This window comes from Acipenser ruthenus, chromosome 9, assembly GCF_902713425.1.
Source record: "Acipenser ruthenus chromosome 9, fAciRut3.2 maternal haplotype, whole genome shotgun sequence".
Lineage (NCBI taxonomy): Eukaryota > Metazoa > Chordata > Actinopteri > Acipenseriformes > Acipenseridae > Acipenser > Acipenser ruthenus.
Window position 1 is genome coordinate 4,420,616 of NC_081197.1, and position 19,752 is coordinate 4,440,367.

Below are 19,752 nucleotides of genomic sequence, written 5' to 3' on the forward strand. Positions count from 1 at the left end.
GAATACACAGAAGCTTTCTGTTATTTAATGATTTCCATAGACGTACTGTAAAGGTTTTCAGTTTTAGCTTGGTATTCATTCAACTCATCTACAGCAGATACAGGGGTTTTTTCCACTTAATATTATTATTATTATTAGTTTATTTAGCAGACACCTTTATCCAAGGCGACTTACAGTGACTAGGGTGTGTGAACTATGCATCAGTTGCAGAGTCACTTACAATTACATCTCACCCGAAAGATGGAGCACAAGGAGGTTAAGTGACTTGCTCAGGGTCACACAGTGAGTCAGTGGCTGAGGCGGGATTTGAACCGGGGACCTCCTGGTTACAAGCCTGTTTCTTTAACCACTGGACTACACAGCCTAATAAAGAAGAAGTACTGACGACATGAAAATGTCTTTGTGTGTACAGCAGCATGCATTTGTAATGAACTGATTAAGACTCATCAAAACATCTCCTCAGTGTTACTGCCCTATTACTCTTCACCTGCAGGAGTACTAAAAAGAAAGACGGCACTGGAATTAGACTAATGTTTTGGAGAGAAGTCGTTGTCAGCGTGTCGTATGGGTTGTGTTTACCCCTTCTGGGGGCTGATCCTTGGAGGTGCTTGAGACTCACCCCTAGAGGGCGACAACGACCACACAACCAATTATTTTCTGTTGTCTGGTCTCCTTTTTATTTTTTGTCGAGGACTTAAAAACAATGTAACAATACCAGCATACATAGGTTAATAAGATATACAGCAGTGTGTGTGTTTATTAGAACTCCTCAGCATTTGCCATCTATATCCTTTATGTACCTACTTGCATGGAAACCTTTAGGTGTGAGAATTTCCATTTTCGGTCAGTAATCAGTGATATAGAAACAATAGGCACTCATGTGTGATAATTTTAGACCACTTTGTGCTTTAATTAGGCATTTTAAAAATGTTTAAAAAGTCTCACGCATTTTACCATATTGCTATGTGCTCCCTTTCTCTTATTATGTTAAATTAATTGCATGTGTGACCTTTTAAAATAATCAGTTAAATTAGACAATCACTAACTTGCTTATTTTGACAGTTTTCCAAGATTTTCAGTTGCAGTGGTTTGATTTCATAGGCACAGCAAATCAAAACCACTGAAGCAATGGGGGGTTCTAATACATTTGCACACTACTGTAGTTCTGTGTATAATAAAGAATAAAAATAAACTTTGAAAGAACTGTTTTTAGCGGAAGGTAATGCAGTGATTTGGGGTTTAAGTTTACTGTGTTTAATCTTTTTCAGACCTGTCTTACGAAGCAGCTAGAAGGTCTGGATGGACCCCACACTCTGTGGCTCCAGCTAAGGGTAAGGGAATGAAAAAACGGCAGCACTGAAACAGGACCTGTAGGAACCCATTTATACTGTCAAAGAAAAATATTCATTCAGGAGGAGGACACTGTATAGTGACTTTTTTAATTTAAAAGAAATGTAATAAGGGTTCAGGCTGCCGGATAATATTTAAATCTTGTCATCTCTCAATAAAATGTGGCTATTTTTGTATCTCTACAAACAGCAGAGGAAAATATTTTCATTTGCACAGTACCAGTGATGAAAATCTGTAAATCCCATCACTATGAGGGTGTTCTGTAGCAAGTGACTGCCTTTTATTAAAACATTTGAATGAGATTTTTTTTTCTTTATTTGAATTTTGTATTAACAGGTGCACAGCCGTCTTCCTCCGCAGTCGGTAAGCCTGAAGAGCAGCGGCCCCAGTTAGGTAGGTACTATTACATGTGTGGAGCACCGGCAGAGGGAATGCTGGGATACATCACAGGGTACGCAAGGCCAGGTTAATACATGCCGCAGGTCGAGGTTTAGCTCGGTAGAAATAACCAGATCCAGCACCTCTATATTCTGATGTCTAATTATCTTTACTCTCTTTCGTTTAAACTGTAGGAACAAGTCAGCTGAAACGATTAAACTTGAACCTATTTGAAATTTCCTATCAAAAGCCATTATCAAAATGGTAACACTTTAAAATTCATAATGAATTTCGTCTGAAATATCTTCTGCACTTCCTCGGAGTTCTGAACTCGTTTTGAATTCAGCCCAGGTAATTCATGTGGATTTAATTACCCGTATCCATCCCATATTCCTTTGTAACAAATGATGTTGATCACACGTATAAGGCATGCATTCATGCATGAACTAACACTTCTCTCAATGTAATTTGTTACAAAGGAATATGGAATGCATACAGGTAATTAAATCCACATGAATTAGGGCGGAATATTCCAAATGAATGAGTTCAGAATTCCGAGGAAGTGCAGAAGATATTCCGGTGTTATTCCTGTGGGATTCAGACGGAATTCATTACGAATTTTAAAGTGTTCCCATAAAAATATATCCGATAGAAACCTTTTGATTACTACAGCATGCGTGTGTTTAGAAAATGCCTTGAGTACCCGAATGGTGAATTAAATACATTGTCCAGGCTCTCATGCCCGCAGGATTGCTATACTGTTATTAAAATCCCCCCTTGACATTACATGTGCGAGTGGAACTCTCTCTTTTATAATCCTGGCTGTTTTTCTATTCATTATTATTAACATGTATGTGTTAGAATTCCGACGTCCTACACATTACATAACTGTGAGGACTCTTCCTGTCTTTGCTTCCTTAGATCCCTACCAAATACTTGGACCAACCAGCAGCCGACTGGCGAACCCAGGTAAACATACAACTGTGTTCATTTCAATTGGTGGGACCTTTTCACAATGCTTCAACTCCTACGCTATCTACAGCTATGGACAAACGTTTTGCATCACCTACAATTTTAGTACAGAGCCATAATAAAAATAAAAATAAATGATATGAACGTAATTTAGATATTTTATTTAACATCATGTAACCAAAGAAACAACAAAATGATACTGCAAAAGTCTAATAGTACTACAGTATTTCATGTTAGATTTCGAAATGTCACATTTTTCAAATGTTGTCAGTTTTTCATTAAGTATAGGGAAAACTACAAAGCGGTATGCAATTCAATGTGTTAACATTATTCAGCAGGTTTCATTCGACTTTATGAAGCAAAATTAGTTCATTCTGTTGGGATGATGCTAAACAGGAAAGGGGTTCTTCTTAGGTAATTAAAATACAGTCAGTGCTTATTTTTGTATTACCTACTCATGTATTCTCTCCTTATTTTATTCCTAAAACAGACTTTAAAAAAAAAAAAAAAAAGCATTAATTAAATAACTCAGGTACGAAGCGGGCCCAATGTTTCACTTTGACCTGGAAACGTGCGCTTGTCTTTCCCTATTTAAATGTCTTTATTAAACAACCCTGACTTCAAAAAGCTGTTCTGTTTTATTTCCAAATTATTTGTCCATTATTTGGAATATTAATCTTATTAATCTTAATATTGTCAGTTTAGTTTTTAGAGCCTGGTCCATTGTAACATACTTATAGTTAAAGTGAAGTTTCAAGGATATTGAAAAATTAGAGGGTGTCATTATTTGTGACAAGGTTTAAAAATGACTTTTATCATTCCTCAGCCAGAGACAGACTGAACCAAACAAGAACCCGTTGAGGTTCACCTATACCTAATATCTTTGTGTCTGTGTTTTTGTGTAGGTGTCAGGGAAATATGTTACCAGCAGGCTACTATAAAAAGTAGGCACCCTTGTTCTCCAAAACTAACACTAAATACAGACTCTCCTACATGCTGTGTGTTATACCCAAAGCTGACACCCCTACTAATATTAACCCATTACCGGTCTATTGTGCCAGACTGTCAGACACATAATGAAATATACAGATGAAAACGTGCATAGCCACTTGTCTGCATTATTCAGCATTGTTTAGATTAGCAGCAGGTTTATTCCAGATTGCTTAGCTGACTTTCGTCGTCTAGTGGATATTTCAGCAAACATTGCAGCATTATTCTGGCCTATGAAAACTACAGTAAGCCTGAGGCGTGCAGTATTTGATCTCTTTAGCGACTACAGGGCTAATTTCATATTGTATTTTATATTGCCTGAAAACTCCGGAACAGTCGGCTGATAGGGGGTTAAAAAAAAGAAAGATCAAAATCGTAATGTGAGCTGAGATCCAGATATCTTTTGTTTTGGATTTCAGCAATCCAAGTGTTTGACCAATGAGAAAGCATGTATTGTCCACTCAATTTCTGAATATTTCCATTCTGAAATAATAATGAAAGAATTGATTTGACTGCCATAGCTTTATAAATCAATGAACTCGTCTCTTACTCTTGTCTCCTCTCTTAACAGGGAGCGGGCAGATTCAGCTGTGGCAGTTCCTGCTGGAGCTCCTGTCGGACAGCTCCAACTCCAACTGCATCACCTGGGAGGGGACCAACGGGGAGTTCAAGATGACGGACCCGGATGAGGTGGCACGGCGCTGGGGGGAGCGCAAGACCAAGCCCAACATGAACTACGACAAGCTGAGCCGAGCCCTGCGCTACTACTACGACAAGAACATCATGACCAAGGTGCACGGCAAGCGCTACGCCTACAAGTTCGACTTCCACGGCATCGCCCAGGCCCTGCAGCCCCACCCCCCAGAGTCCTCCATGTACAAGTACCCCACGGACCTGTCCTACATGAGCTCCTACCACGCGCACCAGCAAAAGATGAACTTTGTGACCCCGCACCCCCCCGCCCTCCCCGTCACCTCTTCTAGTTTTTTTGCCACCCCGAATCCCTACTGGAATTCACCGACTGGAACCATTTACCCTAACACCAGGCACCCTGCCTCCCACATGACGCCACACCTTGGCACCTACTACTAGATCCGTTTGGTGTTTTTTTTTTTCTTTTTCTTCTAGTAAGCGGCAGGAAAAAATGGAGAGCCGAAACTAGAATTATATAGCCCTAAGAAAAAATAAATAAAAGGAAATCGCAAAGACTGGAGAAATGTATTGATGTTAAGATTAGGGTTAGGACCCAAGTGACGAGAGTCGGGAGACAGCAATGAGAAGATTTAGGACAACGTTGAATTGTAGAGACTGGAGAATCTCAGCATGGCAATCTTAAAACTGGTTATTAAAAGAAATTCAGCGGCGTGCAGCAACTGGACAAAGAATGGGACCAAACAGTAATAGTAATGATAATGCTACAGGAAATACATAAAGCTGCATGAAGGCTTAGTAAATATATACAGTATGAATTACATATTAAACTATCTTTATTTAATGAACCAAACATATCAAAGACTCTGGAAATGTGGTATCGCGAGACAAAGCACAAACAAACAACAAATAAAAAAAGAGAGAAATCACCTATTTTTCTACATATGTTGTAGAGGACGAAGATGTATTAGCTGTATCAAACTGTGAAGTAAATGCATGCAGTCTTTACCAGTAATGGACAATACGAGATTATTGAGCCAATCGTCAGGACTGAGAATGTGAGAAAGTTCTTGGGATGTGATGAATTGAAGGAAGTCGGAAGGGAAAAGCTAGGGTGTTTGAAATGGGGAGAGATCCACAATTTTGAAGGATGTCAGAGAGAACGTAAACCAACTGGACAATGAGTTATTACTTATTTGGATATACATTGCCAGTTTCTATCAGTATTATTATACTACATAGTAGTACATATGGCATTATTGCAGTTAAAGGAAATCAGTAACTTTACTTGAGATATTTTAAAAAGGGAATACCAGAATACTACAGAAAAAGCATCTTGTTTTTATAATTTGGAAAAACTGGAATTGTTTTTTTTACGTTCTGTAGGACCTCAAATCTTTATTGGGGGCAGTCTTCCTGCTGTCTTAGATGTACACAGAAACTCCCTTGTACTGCCAAAGAGATTTCATTAAAGGGCCAATTATGTTTTATTATTTTACTGAGTCGCGAACGCTGTGCGTTTGTTAGAGAAATATACAATTCAGTGTTATTATTTTTTTCTTTTTTTATATATATATTATAATTATGTAACTTATGCATTTATACACTACGAGTTGATCTCGGCCAACCAAAGACACAGACCAAACAAAAAAAAAAAAAAAAAAAAGAAATGGACTATGAAACATTTGTGGCCTTGGATTTTAACTCTGTATGCTTTTGTGTTTACATTACAAACTATAAATACTTAGAAATGCAGATTGTATGTAACAAAAAATAAGCTTGGCCTGGCATGGCATTTTCAGGCATATTCTGTATTTTACATTACCTAAAATAAAGGGAGGGGGGTAGGATTGGAGTAGGAGGGTTACGTGGGACGGACTTAATGGTGGATGGTGGGGGAGCACAGGGTATTACAGGTAAAACTTATATGAAATGAAGTTTCAGCTACTAGTGCCTTCATCAGCATACCAGTATTAAAATAAGAGTCAGGGGTTAACAGACTCAACACAGAAAGGGAAATACTGCGGAAAGCAATATGTTTTTGTATGGGTGTAATTCTAATAAAAATGTTTTTAAACGACTGAAGTATTTTTTTTCCTTTTTTTCTTTTTACTGATATTCCTTGCTGGTTTTTCTTTGTATGCCTGTTTATCGAAAATGATGCAAACTTCCCACTGCAGCAAAAAAAACTTAATAAAGATGACGCTTAGTTGGGGTTACCGCGTGACTCCGTGTACACTGGGGCAGGTAGGACAGTCCGGGCTTTTTGCATTCTGGGAAACGTAGTCCTGCTGTGAAAGGGACCTGAGACAGGTAACATGTACCAGAATGCATTGCGATGTGAGCTGAAAAACCTGAACTATCCCACCTGCGCTTAATGAGTGCTTAAGCTTCGTATGAGTATGAAATAGTCCTATCATGTATTCATGCTGTTGTGTAGATTCACTTTGTATGCTTCTCTGAGGCCACAGGAGTGCTTAAACTTTAAAAAGTCACCAGGATGAAAAGGGTTAAAACAAGACAAACAGTTCTCAACGATTGCTATCTTTTCCCTTGCATATTAACAAAAGAACAGAAATCTAACTCAGAGATAGAGACTGACGTCGTTTGACCCCTTGAGATTTGGAAATGGAAATGAGTCTGTTTGGTTGTTAAATCTGATGTTCATTTTGGGTCCTGCTTAGTTTTACACACCCTGGCAGAATTCACTGTCTTTATAGGTTTGGTTCTGGACAGATAATTATTAACACTTTAATGAAAGAACCTGAAATTCACATACTGTTTTAGTTTTTTGCTGGTCACTCAGTGATACACAACAAACAGCCTATGTTTAGAGCGCCTTGATTACATTAACAGTACACTTTATTGAATGGAAAATCTGCATGTGATTTACTGTAGAAGTTTACTGTGCAGTTTTCACTGAACTTTACTACACTTCGCCATGCTTTTACCACGTTTTACAGCAATTCATTTGTATAACTGTAAGCAACAGGATGTGGAATTTCACTTATTTTTATAACCAGCATGACCAGCTCTTCAATCTGCATTGCAATCTCAGACTAACCAAGCCAACTGAAAGCACACAGAACTACAGCAGCTTGATCAGCTTAAAAGCAGTGCTGGCCTTTGCTTGCCTTTGAATTGTTTTTCCGAGTCTGTCAGTAAAACCCTTATCCAGGTCCATTTAGTCTAATGAGATCATTCTGGGGTTATGATTTTCAACTACACTTAAAGCTGCATAGTCCCACAATTGTGTTGACTTGTACTGATTCCTGAAGAAGTTTTCTGTGAACTCCGCTGCATCAGAAGACAGGCATTGTTGGCTCACCAGTTTGTTTGCAGTATCTAATGTAGTTTTAGCTAGTCTTACATTTTCTGGCCAATCTCTCATTCTGCAGACTACCATCCTCCTGGTATTACCGTCAACAAGGCATATGAATGCCATGAGCTCTGTGTTAGCACAGGGAAGCAAAACAATTAGGTAACTAAGAAAAAAAAAAAGTTTGTTAAAACATGGGACACTTGTATCATGTATTTTACAGTCACCAAGCTGTATGTTTTACAGTACTCCTCAAACTAAAGCATGCATGCTCAGAATGGAAAACAAGGAAATGTCACTCTTACATGAGCACATTCCTTCTCATATTACAATAGACCTTTATGTTATCTGTCACTTTCTGTTTAAGTTTAAGCTCTATATTTATTTTTCCCTGAGTTAAGTCAAGGTGCCCCTTACTGTGTTATTACTTACTGACCTTTGTCCATGAATAAGTCATTATCTATTTACCAGTTCCGGTAAATGCTCTTATAAAAGTTTACCATGATATTGTTTTGCAGTTTTGACTTGCTTTTCCCATGGTTATACTACGCATTTAACATAGTTTACCATGTTGCCAGGTTTTAAATATGCTTCACCATACCTTGCAAGAATTTACAATGCTTGTCTATGCTTTGCCATGCATATTTTCACTATGCTTCATTACACATTGTTATGCTTTTAATATGGTAAACTTGTATCGGGATGTTTAAGAGAGAATTAGGGGTTTATTTGGTCAGCCTGTACCCAGGATAAACCGCATCTGTATTTCATAACTCTAATAGATTCAGGGAATCCACAAAATAAAAGGACACATTCAAATAGCTGTATTTTAATAGTATCACTTTTTTTGTCAATTAGCATGTTCAACTTTGAAATCCCCTCCATTTTGATCTCCACAAACCAGTCATTTACAGTAAGTTCAGATATCCGTGTGTGCAAAAAAACACTGCCTTTTTTTTTTTTTATAAAGGGATGGCAGGAGTATCCTAAACTGACAAGCCGGCAGAGGGACAGAAATGCAATGAGACTAAGACATGCTTGAAAATGTATCACAGCCTGTCAATAGACCCGCTTCACTGGTGCTCCAAAACAGCACCATCCTCACATGCAACAGAAACACGTCAAGCAGGAAATGCGGTCACAGCTCTTCCACCCAATCAAGCAGGAGAACATTTAGAGGTCAAGCAGCGCTGCCTTTTACCTGTGGTTGAAATGACTTGACGGTTTGTATCCCTCTGGAGGGCACTGAAACGTTTACTATGCCATTCTCTGCTGCCCTGGTTTGTAATGTAGAATACAGTACAATGAACACCAGGTACACTACATGTTTGTAGCACATATTGTTATATTGTTGTGTAAATGGGCTGTTTTTCACATATATATATATATATATATATATATGGCTCCCTTGAGAAAGATATGTACAACATATCAAAACGTTGGGCAGCTGGCTCTTTGAGCTTATATATATATATATATATATATATATATATATATATATATATATATATGTATATATATATATATATTAGCTCAAAGAGCTAAATATAATTGCATCTCCCTGTTGCAAATCTGTTTCAGTAATGACAGGCAGCTCTGACAGATATTAAGAGAGCCTTGTCATTACATACAGATATAGATAGATAGATAGATAGATAGATAGATAGATAGATAGATAGATAGATAGATAGAACTTTTATGCATAAATGTATGTATCTCGATAACCCTAGCCTTATAAAGATTTACCATAGTAAAAGCCTAGCAAAGTGTAATAAAGCATAGTGAAAGCACGGTAAAGCATAGGTACGCAATGTAAAGAATCACAAGGTGTAGTAAAGCATATTAATAAACATGGCAAACCATGGTAAACTATGGTAAATGTCCAGTAAAACCATGGTAAAACTGCAAAAATACTGTGCACATTTTTTTTAGTTTTGGGAAATCTTTTCTGACATAAAAAAATTAAGTATTTAAAATAGCACTCCATGATAAAATAACAGATTCAAAGGTTTTATTGAAACAGAACAGTATATTGAAAAGATAGAACCCGACACATTTCCTGTCAATTAGACCAAACTGAAGCAGATTAATGTTGGAAACCTGCCAGTCGAATTAATGAGCAGAATTGATGAATAGCAGATAACAGAATCAGAGGGGTGAGGCCGTTGGGAAGTCGAGAAGGTTGATTTGCATCTCTAGGAGCCTCAGTGTCACTCTTAACTAGGGGAGAATCACTGTTCTACCTACAGATTCTACTTAGAGACCTCCACCGTGATGGACCTGCCGAGTAGCAGTAAGGACTGATGACACTAACCTTAATGCTAAGCGTGTGGGAATCCAAGGGTTACGGTTCATTTTTAAATACAGAAAATATATCATTGAGCTCCTTCAGAGTAATCATACAGGTCAGACACAGCACTGTATAGGAGCTCCTTCAGAGTAATCATACAGGTCAGACACAGCACTGTATAGGAGCTCCTTCAGAGTAGTCATACAGGTCAGACACAGTACTGTATATAGGCGATTTGGAACAACATCACATATTTGACATTGAGCTTGATCTTCAATAAAGAAAAGGTTGATAGATGCAGGTAATGCCATTCCATAGTTGATTCTTTCAGATATAATTTGTAGTGAAAGTCGAGAAAACTGAGAAAATAATTGCGGCACAATGGACCGTTTATTGTTGAAGGACATCTTTATTCACATACAAGCTCTTTAAACTTTACTAACTGGATTTATATACAGAACAAGAACTTTTCACTTCTAGATGATTACCAAATGCAAAACTTTTAAAAGTTTCAAAGTACTCAATAGATTTATTGTGAAACTCTGAGATTCCGTTTTGCCTACTGATATTGATATTGATATTGCGAGCAATAATTTATATTTCCTGACATTATTGTGTGCTTCAGAATCCTAGATAATAATAACACAGCGCAGTATTGTAAATGAGTATGTTTTAGTGAGCTTCAGTTGTAGCTGGAACTTTCTTCAAGCAAATATTTCAACTGCTTAGTCATTGGAGTCTTCATATATTCATATATAGCTAAGCAATGGCTCACAACAGAATTTGTATGCAAGTCTAACAAAGAGACAGGTGGCTCCAGCAGTATTATTATTATACACAAAATGTTTTCAATTCTTAATAGAGAGAAGGAATGTGAGAGATCAAGAAATGTGAACTACAGCTATTTTATAAATAGCAAAGTCTTCAATCCCCGTGCTGCAGTTGCCAAAAAAAAAATAGAAAGTTGCTAAACATGTATTTCCGTTTCTATAATAGTATTTGTGTCATGGCTCATTTAAATGTCCTTCTCTTTCCTTCTGGTCATCTTTTCGGTACTCTTCTTCCAGTTTTAACTTCTCAAGATCTGTGGCAAAGAAGTGATCAGTGCTTCGAATGACCTTGTTGTAATGTTTGAAGTCCGCAACGTATTTCCCACTCGGGGAGTTGAACACCACAGGCATGAAGTCATAGCCCCAGAGGATCTCCTCTGGGATGTAGGAGGTCCGGCTCTGGCAGGTGCCGCTGGTGGACTCCACCGTGGCGTTCAGGATGACCACGATCTCAAACTCCTTCCCCCTCAGGTTGGCGGCAGTGAGGTCTTTCAGCGGGCTCGCATCGTTGATCACGTGGTAGAAAGTCATTGGCAGGATGAGGAAGGGGCTGTCGGAGGCAGAGTCCACCTGGAAGCGGATGCTAGTCTGGTTCAGGAGGATCTTCTCCCCCTCTTTGGTGACGTGGGTGTGCAGCATCTTTCCCGTGAGCTGGCACTGGATGAGCAGGCTCTTCCTCATGTTGGCCACCCGGATTATGAGACACAGCTTGCCGTCATGCTTCGTGATGACTGCGTTGTGGCTGAACATGATGGTCTCGGCACGCTTTTTGGGTCTGGCCAGCTTCGCCAAGAAGGTGCCCGTGATGAAGATCTCCGCCAAGGTAGTCAAGACCAGCTGGGCCACCAGCAGGGAGATGGCCAGGGGGCACTCCTCCGTGATGAAACGGAAGCCGTAGCCGATGGTGGTCTGTGACTCCAGAGAGAAGAGAAAGGCCCCGGTTAAGGACTGCACGTTCATCACACATGGGGTGTGGTTGGATGCCGTGTCCGGCACATCCAGGTCCCCGTGGATCATGGCAATTATGTAAAAGATGAGGCCGAAAAAGAACCAGGTCATCACGAAAGTGGCAGAGAACAGGGTCAGCTTGTAGCGCCATTTCATGTCTATGACAGTGGTCCACAGGTCGTGCAGGTAAAGCATGGCCAAGCCGTCAACGTGGTCAATCTTAACATTGCTGTGCCCATCCTTGGTCACCACCCTGCGCTTCTTTCTGGTGTCCTGGGCAGCACAGCTAGAGACAAGGGGATCCTTTAACATGTCAATAGGAGTTGCTTCCATTTCCTTACAGGCCTGGGGAAGAAACAACATGTAGGTCAGCAACAGAACCCAGTGCTATTCTCATTAAATATAAGTCACAGGGCGTCTATTATAAACATCTTAACAGGAGCAGATCTAAATACCGCCACGGTGAATTAGTGGCCGCTTCTTAAACTCAACGAAGACAATGAGAATATTGCTATGTGAGCAGATCACTGATATGAAAGCAGGTGCGTAAATCAAAAACTCATTGACTCATTGACTCATAATTCACTAATAAACTTTGTTGTTTTTTTTTTTACTGTATTTAGTGATATTATTGAGGGGTTTATTAAATCACTTCTGGGAAGAAAAAAAACATTAGATTTAAATAGAAATAAGTGAGAAATAAGTGAGTATATATATATATATATATATATATATATATATATATATATATATATTAGATTTTCAGTTCCAGTGGTTTGATTTCATATGCACAACAAATCAAAACAACAGAAGCAAAGGAATGTTCCAAAATGTGCACACTACTATATATATTTCTTTGCAGACACCCTCATCCAGGGCGACTTACAATTGTTACAAGATATCACATTATTTTACATACAATTACCCATTTATACAGTTGGGTTTTTACTGGAGCAATCTAGGTAAAGTACCTTGCTCAAGGGTACAGCAGCAGTGTCCCCCATCTGGGCTTGAACCCATGACCCTCTGGTCAAGAGTCCAGAGCCCTAACCACTACTCCACACTGCTATATATATAAACATAGATTTCTTTGGAATACATGAGAAGAGGTCAAAAGAAGAGGTTATGATTTTCCTCTCAAAGTGCTGGCGTCACGCACAGAGCCCTCATGTTTTCTGTTTTTCCGAAGTCAATGCCTGTATTTGTTTTTTTTAATGGGATGTTTTCCTTCTAAACTGTTGTGCAGTCACACTGTAAACACTGGCGACCGAACTGCTGAATTTTCAAGTAACATTTACTGCTGTTTTTTCGGAACCTGGTCATCAATTTATTACAGATATACCGTATTTGCTTTGAGACACCAACAGGCATGCGATAAAGTTGTTTGTGCTGTTCCACATTTAGATAATATATTTTCATCTGAAGAAGCAGCCTCTTTTCCAAACCCAAAGGGCTGTCTTTATTGGAATACCATTTTTTTCAATTGCACTGTCTGATTTAATTGCTGACAGTCGTGCTTCACTGAGATTACTTTTTTTTTTCTTTGTACCTTTTCCTCAAGTTTTATTCATAACGCTGTTTCAATTGTGCTTGCATTCTGTTTATGAGACAAATCGCCTTGAGCAAGGCCTCTTAACAATGGCACCTGCATTAGATTGAGGGAGTCATTCTTTAACTCGGGATAAACACAATTTTATACTACTGTACTGTTTTTAATCCCTTAAAACTTTGAACACAGCATGTACAGGGGTTTAATGTAGAGCTGCATCTAAACTAAACACATTGTTGGGTTCCATTACAAATCTCTCCATTCCCGAATTCCAACCATCTGAACACAGGTAGAATGTAAAGCATTGCTAAGCCAACATTTTGATTATTAATAGTCTCATACAGTATGTCTCTGCTCAAGAACATGTGCTGCTAGACAAATAAGTGCAGTGCCATGACATTAAAGTACAGTAATAATAATAATAATAATAATAATAATAATAATAATAATAATAATAATAATAATAATAATAATAATAATTGCTGCTGTCCTTATGACGGCTTTTGAAAAACCAAATACCAAAACCACTGTGAAAAAAAACTGATGGTTGTAGGCATTTCTATTCACTGAACAATAATGTTGCTGCTTTGATAAAGAACTTACTGAAATGTTTGTCTAAAAAGTGTATTTTCAGTACTACTGGAGTATATATCTTTGAGTAAGTGTTTAAAACTACATTTATAAAATGACAAGAAAGCGTTGGAGAGATTATTCTAGCTTTTAAATACTTATGTTTAGTAAATATTAATAATAAACACTTAAACTACAGCATAACAAAATGTACTTGAAAATGTGTTTAAATAGTTTAAATAGGTACATTTTGCCATCCAAATATATATATATATATATATATATATATATATATATATATATATATATATATATATATATATATATATTGGTTAATTACAGCTCAAGCAAATTATATATTTTTAGCAAAACTCCAGAATGCTTCTTACCCAGTTAAGTGCAGAATATTATTTTACCGTTGTTTACTCAATATACAATACTGCAAAATAAAACCACCAAAATCAAATAAATTGTTATTTTCTTCTCTAAAGTGATTTTCTATATATTCGTTGAATCATTGCTTATTTAGGGACATATTCCATAAATAAAAGCATGTGTTGGTCTAAGAAATACAGTTATAATTTTTCATTAAATACATTGTTAACCAAATGTTGATTTGTATGCGCATTTGGTATTCTCCTGATCCCATTAGGTGGTATCATCATACCATATATCATAAAAACCCTTCATTATTCAATTTAAGAATGTATCACCTTTCCTAAACCTTTACTGAAGAACCAGAAGTTTTGATCTTTGCTTAAATCTTTTAAATCTTTGCTTATTAAAATGAACAAGCCCATTTGTACTCATCTACTCTTCTAAACAGCAGACACAAAAGCCTAGCATAAAAACTCACTGAGTCTGCGTTTCTTAGCTCCCAGCCTTCCAAGACACTGAAGTGCAGTAACTTCTGCTGCCCAGGGGAGTTGAATTCACGCTGAAACCTGGGCTCTCTATGTGTCATGATACCAGCAGTGCATTCCTACAGGTGGGAGGGCGTGGCTGGGGGTTGAGCAAAATACGACAATCCCTCATAAAAAATTTAAATAAAACAAAAACAACAGGAAAATATCAAGTCAGCAGGCTTGCTCTTATGCGCACAGATTTCAAGAGCGTGTTTACTACATACCCGACAACCATTATTCTCTTTTGAAAGGAAATAAACCTGTCTTGTTTTTTAAATCTAGCAAACACAACTGTGAGTTAGTATATAAAAGAGAGACACGTCCAGATCAGATTTCCTATCAATCCAGTTCTATTAAGACATCTACAATTTACAAAGCCATGTGAGTGCATGCGTGAAATTCAGTTTGTAAGATATAATCTGTGTGTCTTTTTTGCGAACAAAGCCCCACCGAAGCACAGTGGAATGTATTAGAACAGTAGTGTGTAATGACTGGAGTGCATCCAATGGTTTGTCAGATTTGAAGTGTTAAATGAATATCAACAGCAAGCCAATCAGGTTTGACAAACAGAGCCATGGAACTCTGGATCTGAATTAAACAGTCACATGACCACCCGATACAGAAGCCATATTCGGCTCAAGGTCAACTGAGCATTTCCAGCAAAACCAGCAATAAATAATTCTGACCTCTTCTTGTATCAGAAAGAAATTGAGCTGGCATTTACTGAAACAGTGAAGGACATATAGTACAGTACCAGAGGGGGTCCTTAATCAAATGCACCAGAAGACTATCAAGTCACTTGACCATTTTGTACTGCTTTATTGCTGGGTGGTGACTGGGTTTGTGATCAGTGCAAAAGCAAACCAAGCCAACTCAAACTGGCCCGATTAGTTTCTCCAAAGTGAAACACTCCAATTGGAAAACAGGTAACAGTTCCTGAGGGCTCAATATAAAGTGTTCATGGAACCACTGCAGGCAATAGAGGATACCTACAGGTTTAAGAGCACAGCCAAGCACTGCACACATCACCGCATATGCGCTTGGGCAAACAATGGCCCGAGGGAAAGGACTGGCTGAAGCACAGACAGGAGACTTCTATTCAAGGCAAGGCAAAGACAATGGGGGGTCCAGAATCCATGGTTAAACTGCATGCTTAGAATTTCTCAGACATACCAGACATGGCTAAGTGGAACAGATCCCCTGCACCAGCTGCTGCTGGATCAGAACTTCATCACCTGTGTGGAGTTCTGATTGTTCTTGACAGCACAATTACACATTTTTACTTGACACTTGTTTTAAACATAATCGGGTCGATTCTCAAAGCTATTTAGTCCCAACTGTCATTAGCACATTTGTTTTTAGAAATGAAAAACACACCCAATAAAATGAAACATGTCAGAAATGTACCACAGTGGCTTGTTAGAAGTAATAAGCTGTATATTATTTATTTTTTGAATTATGATTGTTTTATATTCTATGAAAAAAAAACAGTGAGAATCTAAAAAGATGTTATTATCATATAAAATCATCCGCTTTCAAGACCTCAAAAGAAACTTTGTTATTGTTATATTTGCATATCAGAACATTTGTCACAGAATAAAATTCTAAAAATATACAAAGTTCCATTCCTGTACAAAACATTCTATTAAATGATTATTATGGAAACAAGTTCTCTAGACCTCAATATCTAGTTTTAATTTCTATTGTTCCTTAATTTTTTTTAAAAACATTTTTTAAAGCAAGGTATAATATACAGTACCAGGATGACACTGAAGTATACAAAACTTGAATCCAAGGTTTTAGATCAGGTGCTGACAGCAAGCAATTATTGGACAAAGTGTAGCAAGCCGGTGTAATACATTGATGAAGTGCCTTGGAAGAAAGCTGGCACCTGTTCGTGCTGAAGCAGGCTTGATAACAGACTGAATGAAGAATTGGGAGCTCTGAAGCAACACTAGTTAGAATTGTGCTTCCAAAACAACAGATAAGTGGATGAGTTGTGGATAAAAATAGAGGCCCAGTTTCTGTTCTGTATTAGTATTATTGTTTTCTAACAGCTTTTCCGGTGCTTGCTTCACTAACACTGTCCTAAAAGTGGTTCCCGTGCTTTCTTCGCAGTCCGTTTTCTTTGCTCATTTGCAGTTGTCTGCATGGATGCCTTCGATTCTCCGCTCAGATTGCTGTAAAGTACCTACAGCTAGAGCCAAAAGCGTTGCTTCACCTAGAATGTTAGGACTGAGACATCATTTAAAAAAAAAATATCTAAATATAATTTAGATATTTAATTTAACTTCATGTGATCAAAGAAACTACACAATGATATTGCAAAAAGTCTACTGGAAAACTACAAAACGGTATGTAATTAAATATGTTAACGTAACATAATTCAGCCGGTTTCATTCGACTTTATGCAGGTAAATTAGTTAATTATATCGGGTGATGCAAAACTTTTGGCCATAGCTGAACAGCTCCATAAAGCTCAGGCATTTCGTTATATCTACCCGTTTGCTCCAATCACTTAGCTTCTGTGGTTCTGAAGCCAGCCCCTGGCTTTCAAAGCGAATTGCTTGATAATCCTACAATTTCTATTTTATGTTTTTTGTCATGCAATTTTTCAGTTTTATTGCAATACATTGCCCACCCCCTTCCTAGTTAAAATGTGTTGAATTACGGTATGGTTTATTCTTATACGTAGTTAAGAGTGGAACTGTTATTAATTAATTAATTAATTAATTAATTAATTAATTAATTAATTATCGTCAATAAAAAATGTAAATATAAAACATTTGAACTCTGAGTCAGAGAAAATGAATAAAAAAAACGTTTTCTGCATGTTGAAATTGCAAAGATTTTTTTCAATAAAGTAACCTTTTTTTTTTTTTTTTTTAGAATGTATTGCAATATATTTTGAAGAAATCCAAAATATATTTTAGTGTTCTGTCATCTATAAAATATATCTTGTATTCTTGTAGGGATGTACTGCAATATATTTTGAATGTTTTTCGAAATGTATGAGAATATATTTTAAAATATGTTGCTCTGTACAGTATATATTTAGGAAAGAGATGACAATATATTGCCGTGTATTTTAAATATATTTCTATTGCTTTGACATATACTGCAATATATTATTTTTCCGTATGGGAAGAGCTGCCAAATCCGGCAAGTTAGGATAAGGTACAGTGATTTTACACAACCAGCAGATGATTTTAATTCAAATCGTTTCATGAACATGAAAACAAACACATACTAATGTTTGGCACACCCAGAACTGCAATAACGAAATTAGCTTTCAACTCGTTTAGCTTTCAAATGCTTAGGACAATAACCCAGCAGTTGGAAATCATTTTACAGCAAAATGTTTCAAACCTGATGATATAACTCAAATTAGTTTAGAATTGTTTTCAAATAGTGAATCAGTGAGATTCCAGGTGGTGTCATTTCTCATGCCATAGCTTTAAAGATCATCAAAAGTTCATTCAACTTTATAAGGAAAGAAAAACACAACAATACTGAAACCAGAACAGGTGGCTTTTAAGGACCTTAAAGTCATTTTCATTTAAAATTAAAAGCACCATTCCCATCTGCTTGTGTAGAAAATGTACGAAACAGAAAAGCATGTATAGTGTTTATTCAGTGATATTCAAGCCAGTAGGCCTTGTTGTTGACTAAATCAACATCCCTTGACGTGAGTAGCTGTATATTCTGCAGGAATGACAACTCAGACTTTTGTCATTTTTATTTCCAAAACAATCTTGTCAACTTTAATGCAATCGTATCATTTTTTCCTTTAAACAAACAGATCCAAATCTCTTACCTTAAAAAGTTTGCTGTTCATTTGCTCACTGCCATTCCTCAAGGGAGCATGGATGTTTTTAAGCAATGTTATTTTGTGTTTAAGTTTCTTTTTTGGGTCACTGCCTGTAGGTTCCTGACAGACTAGAACAAGTTAGCCCAGGTATTTGAGAGAAATATGAGATGCAAGAAGTATGACATCTATCAGTGAGGCCAGAGGTGTCTTCAAAGATTTTATAGAGAAATGAACTTTGGCTCTTCCCAGTCACCCTGATTGAAACTTCAGGGACTCCACCAAGTAAACACTGCAGTCTAGGCAAATGAACTCCTCCCACTCTACCCTGATTCTTCCTCCAGGTGCCAAGAACCTGAAGCCACCACACAAATATTAAAAGCATGCATGATGTGTCTACCAATCAGAATGAATAATTAGAATAACGATAATAACAAAAACAAGCACTAAAACATTCCCTTATCTTCAAATAAAAAGGACGTCAAGAAAGCTGCGGATTAGAGGACAGATTGCTGCGTTAGATATTAACCAACAACCCACACTTACATTCCCTACAGTGCATAAAACCCAGAAACCAGCCAACCATGACAAATGAATTCAAGCTCACTGACGAGTACGCGGCTAACTGCACTGCCCCTAACATGCTGTTTTACATGTCGAACAAGTTAACTGCTCAGCTGTGACATACAGTAACAAAGCCATAATACCCAATGCTAAGGGCATTAGCTGTTACAGTATATAACTGAGCAAGGGATTCGAAATAACTTTGATTTACTGGAAAGAAGCGTTTTGTGAAAAGACATCTGTTCTAAATGGAGCACACGGTGGGACAATATTTACTTTCAATTTTAAAAGGACTTTTCACATTTAAAAAGTTAAATCAGACCAATGGTCAATTCCGGGTATTATTGCTATTATAAAACATAAGTTATTCCTGATTCAAGATTCTAAGGAACCTGATTGGTTCTGAGATCTATAATGAATATAGCCCTTATATAATCTAAAACTAAACCCTGCGTCTGAAGTTTTTAGTTAAAAAATATGTTGGTTGGTATGGATAACATGATATTAGCCCCTATTATTATTTATTTATGATCTATATATGATTACCTGATATTATTTTGTATTTAATAAAATGCTTTACTTTACCAGAGTTGTTATATATTGTTATTGACACGTCTTCATCATATAT

The 19,752-nt window shown here is 37.3% G+C and overlaps 2 protein-coding genes across 19 annotated transcripts in view; one reads left to right on the top strand and one right to left on the bottom strand.

The window, feature by feature from the left end:
- The window catches only part of LOC117407248 (transcriptional regulator Erg), a 70,834-nt gene extending 64,413 nt beyond the window's left edge, over positions 1-6,421 (top strand). For 13 of the 17 annotated variants that reach the window (XM_059030855.1, XM_059030853.1, XM_059030849.1 and 10 more), the window contains 5 exons: positions 1,269-1,331; positions 1,687-1,743; positions 2,650-2,697; positions 3,606-3,644; positions 4,262-6,421. In XM_059030855.1, coding sequence (XP_058886838.1) covers positions 1,269-1,331; positions 1,687-1,743; positions 2,650-2,697; positions 3,606-3,644; positions 4,262-4,782 — 728 coding nt within the window. In that variant the 3' untranslated portion in view covers positions 4,783-6,421. The remainder of the gene's footprint in view (positions 1-1,268; positions 1,332-1,686; positions 1,744-2,649; positions 2,698-3,605; positions 3,645-4,261) is intronic. The other 4 variants (XM_059030859.1, XM_059030860.1, XM_059030851.1 and 1 more) reach the window with 1 other exon arrangement.
- A 4,282-nt stretch (positions 6,422-10,703) lies between these two features.
- LOC117405553 (ATP-sensitive inward rectifier potassium channel 15-like) lies at positions 10,704-18,870 on the bottom strand. 2 transcript variants are annotated; one of them, XM_034008709.3, is made up of 2 exons: positions 18,570-18,870; positions 10,704-12,073 (listed from the first exon to the last, which is right to left on the bottom strand). In XM_034008709.3, the coding sequence occupies exons 1-2, from the start codon at positions 18,588-18,590 to the stop codon at positions 10,955-10,957; spliced, it is 1,140 nt and encodes a 379-aa protein (XP_033864600.1). In that variant the 5' UTR covers positions 18,591-18,870; the 3' UTR covers positions 10,704-10,954. The 2 variants fall into 2 exon arrangements, with proteins under 2 accessions (XP_033864600.1, XP_033864601.2); XM_034008710.2 differs by lacking the exon at positions 18,570-18,870 and adding an exon at positions 14,704-14,826.
- Positions 18,871-19,752: the final 882 nt, after the last annotated feature.